General features: G+C 37.7%; 1 protein-coding gene across 4 annotated transcripts in view; it reads left to right on the forward strand.

Moving 5' to 3' along the window:
* Window positions 1-13,309, forward strand: part of NCOA6 (nuclear receptor coactivator 6) — a 66,609-nt gene that overhangs the window by 20,597 nt on the left and 32,703 nt on the right. For 3 of the 4 annotated variants that reach the window (XM_078150265.1, XM_078150267.1, XM_078150266.1), the window contains 4 exons: window positions 2,085-2,240; window positions 2,418-2,504; window positions 6,884-7,006; window positions 9,043-9,171. In XM_078150265.1, the coding sequence (XP_078006391.1) occupies window positions 2,085-2,240; window positions 2,418-2,504; window positions 6,884-7,006; window positions 9,043-9,171 (495 nt within the window). The remainder of the gene's footprint in view (window positions 1-2,084; window positions 2,241-2,417; window positions 2,505-6,883; window positions 7,007-9,042; window positions 9,172-13,309) is intronic. The other variant, XM_020998544.2, reaches the window with a different exon arrangement.

Here is a 13,309-nt window from a genome sequence, read left to right on the forward strand (position 1 = left end):
TGCTATTGTAATTGATAAGTGGCAGAGCCAAGACTCAAACCCTCTTCTTCCTTTTCCTAAGTCTTGAGCTAATGCTATGTTATGTTGTTATGTAGCCTACTTCTCCAGGCTTCATTACAATGAAACTTCCCAAATCTGGAATAATTCACAGTTTCCTCAACTCCTGTGGGTTTAATCTTATAGTCAGGTGATTCTTAGATTTGTATATTCAGACCTAGTTTCTCCCTGAATGCTAGTGGCACATAACTAGTTACCTATTGGACATCTCTAACATGGGCACCTCAACCTCAGTGTATCCAAAGTAAGATTTATTTTTTAATACCCTCCTCTGCCTCACTGCCCTATATCTAAACCATCCTTTTAGTCACCCAGTTTTGTAACTGAGTCGTCTTCAATTCTTCTGTCTCATGCCTTGTTTCCAGTTAGTTGCCAAGTCTTGTTGTTTCTTTCTCCACAATATCTTTGACATCTCTTCCCTTCCCTCTACTCACGCATGGTCACCCCTCAAATTCAATCCCATCTCACCTATTGTCTAGACTATTTTAGTATCTTCCTACTTGGTCTTCTTGCCTCCACTCTTTTTTCTTATCCATCTTGCATATCACTGCTTTGCCCAAGAAGCACAGTAGCTCTCTCTTGCCTCTAGAATAAAAAAATATGAACAACTCTGTTTGGCACTTAATGTCCTTCTGCATTCAACCACCATTCTGTACTTTTTGTACATTGTTCTTTTACACATTTTGTTGCAGCCAAACCTGTTATTCCCTATTTGGGATATTTCATCTATTCTAATACCTCTTCCATGAAGTGTGCTTGCTTTTCACCTCTCACTCTGAGTTCATAGCTTCTACAAGGCTCAACTTCAATGAGCTTACAAAGGGCCTGTCTTGATTCCCGCTTGTACTTGATCCCCAGTAATCCACTGAATATTACTCTTTATTTACTTTGTATGGAGTTTTATATTTTCCCCCAATAGAGTGTAAGTTCCTTGCAATCAGAGGTTGTTTTGTTCTTTTTATGCATACATATATATATATATATATCCTTGTTGCCTATTATAGTGCCTGGCACATTTAAGTGTTTAATAAATGCTTTTATGAATGAATGAATAATTGGAGAGATTGGGAGTTCAAATGAATGATATCTGAATTACAGACTGTTTTGCATGTAATAACTTGAAATATTTGGTGTTTATCTGTATTGAGAAATGCATTATTCATTCATCCATTTATTAAATGCCTACCAGGTACAGAGCACTGTGTTTGGTGTTGGAGGAAATACAAAAAACAAATAAGTAATGGTCCTGTTGTTGTCAGCTCACAGTCTAATGGGGAAAGAGCATGTATATAACTCTGTGATAACCATGAAGTATAATAGAATATGATGAGTACACAAGAAGTGCAAAGTGCTATGTGATGTCCCAGGAAGGAAGTAGTACTTCTCACTTGAAGGATGAGGAAAGACTCAATGAAGAAGGTTGCACTTAAGAAATGTGAAGTCAGACCCTCCAGTAACAAAGCTTTCTTACAGGTTGTTGGGACAGTCCCTTCTTTCAGCCTTACTTTTTCTACTTTGAGTATTGTAATGCTTTAATCTTTCTTGCCCCTGAAGTTTTCTGTACTGCTGTGAAGTTTTTTTTATGGTGAAGCTTGGCAGAAAAGGATTAGATCTTAATGGAAGAGGTGTCATGATCTTTCTTACTTACCCAGATTGACAGACAAAACATGTATTTCTGTGTGCCAGGCACTGTGTTAACACTGGGGTTACAAATACAAGCAAACGAGATGCTCCTCGATCTCAAGGAGTTTACATTCTAATGGGGAAAGATAACCCAAAAAAGGGAACTAGAAAGGGAGGGCTGGATGTATGTATAAGGCAGCATCGTGTGGAGGCTTCATTCCAGTCAGGTGGGCAGACTTTCACCTCTTAGGGTCAAGAGAGTGAGGGGTCCAGGGTTGCAGTGGGAAGCCAAGGATGATTATGACTAAAATGTAGGCATCCCTATGAGGAGGTGGCTGGGAAGAGCATATTGAGCTCCTTTCCATGGCTGACACATTTTTTTTTCTATTTCTCTTTTAACCAAGAATCCAACAAGCTCAAAGTACAGAAGGTGGAACCTTGGAACAGTGTCCGTGTTACATTTAGCATTCCCCGGGAAGCTGCAGAGCGGTTACGAATTCTGGCTCAGAACAACAATCAGCAACTCCGGGACTTAGGAATTCTCTCCGTTCAGATTGAAGGTATCTCTGCCATTTGCTCATGTTGGTAGTTTCAAATATGGCAGTGGTAGGAATCACCAGGAATAGAAAGCCTGCGTTGTGTATTGGAGCAGCTTTATAGATATTTTTAAGTTATATAATTGTCAGACCTGTTGAATGATGGCCAGATCATAAACCAATCTGTGTTTCCTGTTTTAGCAGCTAAGAGTGGAAGATGGGTTGAGGTTGGTGCTGTCTTGTCACTCTGCTACCCAGTCCCCTTTGTGATCCAACTGTACTGCATTTGTGAGTGATAAAATTCATGGATATAACAGTGGTTGTCATGATATAAACATAGCTTTCTAACTTTAGGGTACGTGTACAGCAGGTCTTAGGCCACTTGCTCCCCCTTCTCTCTGCCCTATGATCCCCAAGGGTACAAACAAATAGTAGAGATGGTGGTGGCCACTTTTGCTGTGCTAATAGGAGGAGCTGCTGCCATCATATTGGCTATGGCTGGGGGACAGTCCTCTCCTTCGAGCCATCACTTCCTATCCTCCTTAATCCATGTTTGGAGTAACAATAGGGAACAGTCTTTTTCTAAGGATCATTCATAACCTTGCTGTAGATTCTTGGCAGCCTGACTTTGAGTTATGACCCAAGATTGGGAAGTAGTGCTTTAATAACTTTGTTAGGGCACTTTGGGATTTTACTAAATTGAAGACTCTAGCTTTAGCATACTTAATATGTTCATGAAGTTTTTTCCTTTTAATTCACTTACTGAAGTGAATACTCTCTAATTCAAAGCAATTTCAGACAGTCTTTACTAAAAGGGTTGCTCCTATAGTAGTAGCAAGAAGTCTTCAATAGACAAGTCACAGTGTCTCTCTAGCAGCCCCTAGTAAACATGTACCTTCTTGGATACACAAAATTAATACTACTGATTATGTCATCAGTGTGGTGTGAACATTCAGTTTTTTAGTAGTGGAGGATGAATTTGTACTGGTTATTCTACTCACTTTCTCTCTGTCCTCCTTGTAATTAAGAGCCTTAGATTGACTCACAAAAATTTTAGAGCTACATGGAACCTTAGAGATCATCTGATCCAAACCTTTTTATTTTATAGTAGAGGAACCTGAGTCTCAGAGAGTTAACACAATTGGCTACAGTCACACAGCTAGTTAGTAGCCCAAAGACCAACACAGGTTAGACTGCAGAACAGAGCAAAGTAACTTATTTGGCTTTGTTAACACTATATTTTAATCAGCTGGTTACATAGCCGCAGAGGAAGTCAAAAAGTCCTCACTGCCACACGTTTTTAAATTCTAGTCATGTGTGCTTCTGTCTGTCCACAAGATGGGGCTATTTTCCTGGAAAGAAATTTTGGTTAAACTACCACATGGTTTATTCTTTGGAACTCCTCTGTTTCATGTATGGGCCATTTGTCCTTCTACAAAAGTCAGTAAATATTGCTTTGGTAAATGGATTTTTTTTCCTTTCTGGATCTTTTTAAATAATTGCTATATCCAGTTCAAACTTGAGGGTTAAAATTGCTTCAACATTGAGTATCTAATTAAATCTTTTCAGTTCATAAAATGATATCTGGCACCAGGTTTGGTAGAGGGAGGCAAATCCCATCTGGATATTGGCTTTCACTGCAATGATTATCTAGAATTTTAGAACTGAGAGAGACTTGAAAGGTCATATAGTTCAACTCGTTTGCCTTGGGATAGTCCCTTCTATACCATCCCTTGATAAGAAGTTGACCATTTTTGGGTTGAGTTCTTTTTGCATTGTCTCTGCTAGAAATGAACAAAGAAGAAGAAGGTGGAGGTTGGCCTTTTTGATATTTTTCCTTGGGGACTCAGAATTCAAACTTTTGCCAGAGGATTATGTGGAATTTTCCAACTTCAAAAAAAACCAACTATGACACATTTGTGAAATTGTAAGGAACAATGGGAAACAGTCATCTGTTTACCTACACTTGTCACCGCAACCACTTTATATGTATACCTACTTGGTGCCAGTCCTGACACTCTCCAGCCTATTCCATGCTTCCACCTTATTTATTCATCAAAGTATCCCATTGATTGGGAAGCAGTACATTAGTGCCCAACATGGAAAGATTATGAAAGGCCTCAGGATACTTCGTATCTGTTAATGTCATAGGGAGGGACTGATTTATCCATGGGGCTTGTCCAATTCGTAGAAGAAACTTAGCAGCTAGAAAATTAATTAATTTCTTCTGAAGACATTAAGTAAATGACTATCAAGAATATTACAAAGGTAATTCCTATATTGGGAAGGAAGTTGGACTACATAATACTTGAGGTCCCTTCTAATTTTATTGGGAAGCTTTTAAGTTTGGAAATTTGGCATTCTAATGCTCTCAGAGCAGTTTCTGCTTAGTGGCTTTACCTGTTACTTATCATTAATTTTATTTCATTTTAAAATTTGTTAGTGATAGTTTTATTTATATCATCTTTATTTCCAAATATATTCCCTGTACCCCATCCCCACAGTGGGCTAAGCAGTCTTTGTAACAAAGAATAAAAAAGAAAGGAGGAAAAAGCAAACCTAACAATGTATCAGTACATCCAATAATATGTACAGTGTTCCATACCCATGGTACCCCATATCTACAAAGAAAAGAGGGAAATACATTTTCTTATCTCTTCTCTGGAGCCAAGCTTAGTTCAGCTTCATTTTTTTCTTTTTGTTCTTTCTATTTACATTGTTAGTATGTAAGTTATTTTCCAGGTTCTGTCTATTTCGCTGAATCATTTCAGCAGTCTGAATTCTTGTGACATAATATTCCATGACATGCATATGCCATAATTGGTTTAACTCTTCCCCATTTGTTGAGCATCTACTTTATTTTCAGTCTTTGCAGCATGTACAGTGCTACTCTGACTATTTTGGTATATATGAAACTTTTCTAACTGACTTCCTTGGCATATATATGCAGCCAAAGGGTCTAGACAGTTTTAGTGACTTTTCTTGCATGATTACAAATTGTTTTCCAGAATGGTTGGACCAGTTCACAATTCTAAAAATATATGAATATGTTTATTTTTCTATAATACTTCTAAGACTTTTCCTGTCTTTTGACATGATCTCCAATTTGTTTGGTATGAGGTGAAACCTTAGATTTTTTTTTATTTGTATTTCTTATTGGTATTTTGGAGCAGTCTTTCATAAGGTTGTTAATAGTCTGCACTTCTTTTGAGAACTATTCATTCATATCCTTTGACCACAATCATTGAGGAAAGGCCCTTAGTCTTACATATTTGTGTTAGTTCTGTATATACTGTGGATATCATATCCTCATCAGAGTTGTCACTAATTTTAAAAGCCATTTTTAAAAAATTGCTGGACCTAATGTTTTGCCTTTTATGTTTAATAAAAGCCGTCATTTAACACTGTACTGAGCTGTTGAAATGCTTTGCTTAGCTGACTGGTCTATTTGGTAGATAGTAAATTAAGTCTTTTTTTTGGAAAAGTTTTATGGTATCTATATTTATGTAACCTTTTCAGGTTTCGATTTTTGGTTGTTGAGTTCCCTTTTAATTTCAGCATATACTGCTTTGGACAATTACAAGGACTGTAGTGCTACATAGCCATCCTATATTCATGTGAGGACTCTTTCTAACATTGTCCTGGGCTGAATGTATTTAGCATTAGCAATATTGAAGTATCACTTTAGCTTTAACTGCCTATCTTTGGTATCTGCTGTTGGCTGTATTACAATGAGCCTTTGTTATGTGATCTTTCTGTAACAATAACAAATATTTTATAAGTGGTTTTTGTGTACAGGGCAACATGCTAGACTGTAGGAGAGAGTTTAGATAAGACATGGTTTCATCCGTTTGGGAGAGGGCTAAGATAAATAGCTTTACTATACAACAGTACTTCTGGTAAGTAACCCCCTTTGGTTAGGGTTCCAGAAGGAGCCATATGATACTGAATTCTAGGCTATATATTTTTCCTTCTATATAAAACTAACTTGTGTAAAGGCAAGATGGTAGAGTGGATGGAGAGCCAACCTCAAAGCCAGGAAGACCTGGCTTCAAGTCCTACCTCTGTCACATAGTGGCTGTGTCATCCTAGGCAAATTACTTACCCTGTCATTGCCCTTGGCAACTCTGTGAGACTGTAAGTTGCCCAGAAGTTGCTAAGCTGCGTTGGGATAGAAAGTTTTCTCACCCAGGAATTCCTTGTATCAATGAAGTAACAGTTACAGCCCTTGTCCCTAATACTACCTTATATAGTTATCATTTTGTTGTTTTTTAGTTATGTCCAACTCTTTGTGGTCCTATTTGTTTTTTTCTTGACAAAGATATTAGAGTGGTTTTTCATTTCCTTCTCCAGTTCATTTTATGGATGAGGAAACTGAGGCAAACAGAGTTAAGTGACCTGCCCAGGATCACATAGCTAGTAAGTGTCTGAGGCCAGATTTGAATTCAGGAAGATGAGTCTTCCTAATTACAGGCCCAGAACTCTATCCACTTCATTATCTAGCTGCCCAAGTATCATATCCTGTAGAAATGATTGACATCTAGCCCGTTAGGACTGTATATTTAAGTCTGTTGGGAAAAATCCAGGTCATTTTCAGAATTGACCTTGGAAGCTTGATTATTCTTATTGAAGTAGTTTCCTTTTTTCAACCTGACTGCTCTTTTCAGGTGAAGGTGCAATCAACCTGGCTCTGGCTCAGAATCGAAGCCAAGATGTTCGAATGAATGGCCCCATGGGAGCTGGGAATTCTGTTAGGATGGAGACAGGATTTCCCATGGCAAGTGGTCCAGGTAAGAATTAACTTATCACTATTAAGTATTTCTGTTAGTAACCACTTGAACTCTCTAGGACTCGTTTTTGGTCAGCTGTGTCGTTTATGGGAGGAAAAGAATGGCAATATATTATTTGATATTTAATATAATACTGTTGACATATAATATATGTGTAATATATTGTCAATATATTTATTTAAGAAACAGCCAGTTGTCAGTTTTCAGCATCCACAGTGAATTTGTTCAACATCCTTATTAAATGTGTTCAGCATTCTCAGTGAAATGCAAACTATATATAATATTGACCTAAGTCAGACAGAAACAGACAAGTCTTTAGTGGCGGAAAGAAAATAAATCAAGTCTGTAGTTCAGCTGAATGACTTGCAGTGAAGTTTATGTTTTTTGGGGAGTTTTCTGCTGCTACTTTTCTTCCATTAGCAACTGGTAACTGACTAATGAAATTTCCCATTCCTCTTAAACCTTAATCTTCATCTCCAAAGTGTATGCATTAGTATATATTACACACATGTGAATATGTGAAAGGTCTGTGATTTTCAAAAAAAAAAATTATTGGTATATTTTATTTTTAAACATTAAAATTTTTCCTATTATCCTTCCTTCCCATATAACAAATAATCTCTCTGTGTAATATTTTTCTTTCCTTTTAAAATAAATTTTATTCGTATCTTTTGTTTCTTTAGATTACCAAAAATTTCCCCAGTATGCCATTCCTGTCTTAGAGAGATCCCACATAATAAATAATAACTTTTTTAAAAAGAGAGAAAAAAATCAACAGAACTGATCAATACATTGAAAAAGTCTGAAAATATTTGCAGTGTACCACATCCATGGGCCTTTCATCTCTCTGCAAAGGAATGGGGTGTGTGTGGTGGGGTATCCTCATAGCTCTTCTTTGGAGCCATACATGTTCTATGTAATTTTGCAGCATTTGCGTATAAGTCTTTCTGTAGTCATTGTCATTGTATATATTGTTTTCTTGGTGCTGCAATTTGCATAATATTATGTAAATCTTTTCATGGTTCTTTTTGGAGCCTGTGAAACAGTTTTACCTGTTTATTCTTGAGGGATTATTATAGCAAATAAGAGAAGTTAACAAGCAGTTATTAAGCAACTTCTGTATGCAGTGCAATATGTTAAGCACTGGGATACAGTTGCTGAGTCTTGCAGATTCTACTTCTGTCATGTTTCTTGCATCTGTCATATTCCTTCAACTCACATGACCACCACCCTGCTCTTCTAGCCTTATTTCATACTACTCCCTATTCACCCTTTTATGTTCTATTCATACCTTGTCTCCAAACTTGACTCTGTCATTTTCTGTCTCTGTATTTGCACAAGCCATCTACTATATCTAGAATGTACTCCCTTCTAATTTATACCTCTTGAAATCCTTTTATTCCATCAAGACTCATCACAGGTGTCCTTGTCCATGAAATTTTTCTTGACCTCTCACACTACCCCCTAAGTTATTAGTGCTTTTTTCCTTTTTAGTTTTCTGTGTGTACTTTATTTGTATATCTTTTGTATCCTCTTAGTAGAGTGTAGGCTTTTTAAGAGCAAGGATTGGGTTTGGTTTTGTTTTCTTTTTGTCTTTGCATCCCTAGAACAGTACATAGTAGTAGCTTATAGTATATAATGCATAATTTAATAAATATTTATTGAATTAAATGAGGCAGCATGGTATATTGGAATCCAGAGACTTGTGTTCAAATCCTAACTCTGACACTTATTAGCTGTGTGCCCCTTGGCAAGTCACTTTATCTCTCCGATCTTCAATTTTCTCTTCAGTAAAAGGTGGATTATAATACTTACATTGCCTATCTCACAGGGTTGTTTTTAAAAAACGACACTTGGTTAACCTTAAAGTGCTATGGAAATGTGCATTTTGAGGATGATTCTAAGTTATTACTCTGTTCTAAGAAAAACTAATGGCTTATTAGCTGTGTGACCCTGGGCAAGTCACTTAACCCCAATTGCCTCGCCAAAAAAAACCAAACAAACAAAAACTAATGGATTGCGAATTTTTTTTATAGGATTAATAAGGATGAATAATCCTGCAGCTGTTATGATGTCCCAGGGTGGAAATGTATCTTCTTCCATGATAGCAGCTGGTGCTAACCCAGAGCTGCAGACCAGAGCACCTCGACCTGCTTCACAGTCAGGTAATGGACTCAGGTGTAACGTTCATTGTAAAGTACAGGATGGCATCAAGTGGTAGTATGCAGTTACTTATCAACTCTTTGGTGTGCTAAGCTCTCACCCTCTTGTTTAGGTTAAGAGCATGTTGAGAAATGAAAAGGAAAAAAATAAGCCAAAATGAGTGCATCATAGATGCATAGATTTAGAGGTAGAAGGAATCCAGCAAGCCATTGAGTCTTTCCTGTTCATTTTACAGATGAGGCCCAGAGAGATTGTGATTTATTAGTCTGTTTATACTTTGTATATTTTGGGGGAAGGGAACACTGTGGTATTTGTCTTTTTGAAACATTGATTACACATTTTTATGCCTTTGAATAGGTAATTGTAGTAGTTGACAGAATCCTGCAGCTCATCATTTCACAATTCAAGATTTCTTTTTTAAAGAATAAATTATTAATATCTATATCCCACTATATCCCTGCTCCCCCTCTCCCCCCCCAAAAATCTATCTTATAATAAGGAATACAAAAGAGAAAAGAAAAATTCAGCAAAATTAAGCAGCATATTGAAAAAGACATTATATATTGTTTTCCTTACCCATTGCCCCCTATTTCTGCAAAAAAGAGGAAGATGTTCTTTTTTCTGCCTTTTCCCTGGGGCCATTGTCAACAAACATTTTTTTTTTAGGCAGTTGGGGTTAAATGACTTGGCCAGGGTCACACAGCTAGTCAAGTGTTTGGCCTGAGGCCGAATTTTCCCTCAGGTCCTCCTGACTTCAAGGCCTATGCTTTAGCCACTGCGATACCTAGCTGCCCCCAAACATTTCTTAAGTACATATTATTTTTGTGTGTGTGTGTGTGTGTGTTAATAGCTTTCATTTCCTTAAAATGACAGAATAATTGGGGTAAAAAGGGGGAATATTTCTAGGTTATCTCTGAGAGTTATCCCTTTAACACATTCATAGAATGTGAGAGCTATGATGAATGAACAAGCATTTCTTTTTTCTTTTTCTTTTGGCAATTGGGGTTAAGTGACTTGCCCAGGGTCACACAGCTAGTAAGTATCAAGTGTTTGGTCTGAGGCCAGATTTGAACTCAGGTTCTCCTGACTCCAGGGCCAGTGCTCTATCCACTGGGCCACCTAGCTGCCCCCTGAACAAGCATTTCTTATGCACTTACTATGTGGAAAGCACCTAGGATACAGATAGAAAAGCAAGACAGTACCTTCTTTCAAGGAGCTCATGTTATTACTTTTTTTTTCTTTTTTGGTGAGGCAATCAGGGTTAAGTGACTTGCCCAGTAGCTAGTGTCAAGTGTCTAAGGATGGATTTGAACTCAGGTCCTCCTGACTCCAAGGCTGGAGCTTTATTCACTGTGCCGTCTAGATGCCCCATGGAGCTCATATTCTTATAAGGGGATATAACACACATAGAAGGCTTGAACATACAGTCAGATAGTAAGGACCCCTAACCCTTAGTTTTGCTTTAGCAACAAAGCAGATGGTGATGCATCTTCTTTAATATTGTTTCCACTGATAACACCATATCCATTTCTGATATTGAATCATTTGACAGTGCTTTAGTAGGCATCAGTGACAAGAACTTTCCCCAGTGTTTTGTAATTGTGGCTGCAGATGCTGCAGAAGCAGTTGTTAGGTCTTACCTCCACAAGAACTGATTCTCTGAATGATAGCTACAGGAATTATGCTAGAAGCTTGGAAAATACTATTTAACTACCATGTTTGACAAAGGAGGAATCAGATCCAAAAAGATTTAGATGCTTAACCATTTTTATCTGGGATTTTTTAATCTTTTGCCTGTGTAAGCATGCTAGCAATTAGCTATTTTGAGGGACCTTATTATTAGCTCATGTTTATACAGTACAAGATTTGCAGAGCCTTTTCCTTATAACAACCCCCTGAGGTAGAAAGTGTGTTATTATTTCTGTTTTTACAGAAAAAGAAACTAAGGCTCATAGAGGTGACGTGACTAGCCATAGTCTCTAATGAATGTTGGAGCCAAAATTTGAACCTAAGATTTGTGACTGAATCTAGTTCTCCTGTTGTTCTGTCCTGCCTATTATTTCATAGTTTGGTTTGGCTTTTTTTTTTTGGCAATTATTAAATTATTTTATTTCCTTAATCTTGTCAAGCAAAAAAAGTATTGTTTTTCCTATTTGAAGATCATGTATCTTCATAGAATCTCAGAGATGGAAGAAATATGAAAGGCTTTCTATTCCAATCTAAGATCCCATTTATAATAGGATACAAATTTTGAACTGCTTTTCATAATCTGGATTAGATTTATTCTGTTTTACCTTACTTAATGCCTTTATTTGGTCCCCTTTGCAACCAGTTATACAAATTCCCAGACAGCTGGTCCAAATTAGGCATGCAGATTGTAGCTGTGGAAAAGAGCAGAGCTAACTAGACAACACAGGGATTGGACCTTGTTTGTCCTTCATTCTTGAAGAGAACCGTGACATCAGGGAGGTGATGCCATGGCATACACATGAATTGGATTTAAGTGAGGGAGTGCTGTACAAAGTCACCAGCCTCACTTTCTCTTTCGGAGCCATTTGGGTTCAGTGGTGAGATATAAATCAGGGTGACTGGAGATGGCCCTGGATGCAGTGGGAGACCTTGGCCTTTTTAAGCTACAGTCTTCAATAGGCCTCAGTTTGACTGAGGCAGCACCCATTCAGTGATTAAGGCTAGGTAAGAAATGAGGCAGAGAATGGCCTTTTTACCTAGTCAAAAAAAAATTAATTTGGGAAGGGAAGACTCTCTGGGTTTCTGACCAAAACAGAAACAATTGCTATTTACATTCACTCTGAGCCAATCAGGGCCTAAACACTGACCAAGTGGGTCTTAGTCTGGGACCGATTATTGGCCAATCAATGAGAGCCTGAGTGATTTGGGTTTAAGGCGTGGTCCTTAAGGGGGAAAAATAAGATTTCAGCTATGAAAATGTACATTCCTTTGGGTAGAGCACCTGCAGGTAAGGCTATGATACCCTATGTGGACAGAGGAAATGGAAAGAAAGAAGGAAGGAAAGAAGGAAAAAAAGAGAGAGAGAGCTGTATTGCCCACCTGTCTAGTTCCAGTTGGGTCCCCTGTGGGACAGCTCCTATTTTCTACTCACAGAAGTTGAACCTTGGCTTCATTATCGAACTATGCTCTAATTAAGGGGTGGGCCACATGTGGCCTCATCCGCAGGTCCCCCACCCCTATGGAAGTCAATTCTTACTACATCTACAGTCATCAGAGAGGAAAGCTTGATTATATCAAGCTTCTCAGTGTTTATCTTCTCTTTAGTTCTTGAATTCTTTAGATTATGAAGTAGCTTGTGTGATTTAATCATTTTCCATTAGGGCTTATCTCCTCCTATGGCAAAAAGCACTAACAAATTATTTTTAACTTTTTTTTCCAAACAGTAGAAACTTGCCTCCCATCCTTCCTACATTGAGAATGAAAATAAAATCTCTGTTACAAAGTAATCAAGCAAAACAGATTTCCACATTGACCATATTCTCACATACACATATACATGTACATATACATATGTGCATATGACTTGTTAGTACCAATATTTCTCTTTGAGCCTTGAGAAGCCATCAAAGGCATTGACTCTAGATAACATTGATCTTGTTATCTTAGGTATTTGTTCACCATTTTGTGCCTTGTTTGACTATTTTTCTCTTTGATAGCATTAGCCACTTCAAGTGCTTTAGTCTGTCTAAGCACCAACCATGTTTGTTTTCCACCAGATCTGTGATTTCATTGGTATAGAGAACTCCTAGTAAGGAAATTCCCTCTTTTTGGGACCTACTGTACCATTTACAATCCATTGCCTGGGGCACTGAGGTTAAATGATTTGCCCAGAGTCACACAGCCCTTGTAAGTCAGAGGCAGAACTCTACTGATTCCAAGGCTAGCTGATTGATCGTCCACTATGCCATGCTGCTTCTTGCTTGAGCGCTTTCATATTGAAACTTTTGTTTCTTTTAAAGCCTATGAGTAGGCCTTTCCTTTAGGCTTCCATTAATTTGTTTAGACTTTGCAGAAGGCATTTATGATGTGATTAGATAGGCACACTCTGATTTTCTTGCTCTGTTCATTTGATACTGCATGGTAAATACCTATACTTTCTTTTTTACTGCG

Source organism: Phascolarctos cinereus, unplaced genomic scaffold (genome assembly GCF_003287225.1).
Source record: "Phascolarctos cinereus isolate Bilbo 61053 unplaced genomic scaffold, phaCin_HiC Scaffold_2;HRSCAF=192, whole genome shotgun sequence".
Taxonomy (NCBI): domain Eukaryota; kingdom Metazoa; phylum Chordata; class Mammalia; order Diprotodontia; family Phascolarctidae; genus Phascolarctos; species Phascolarctos cinereus.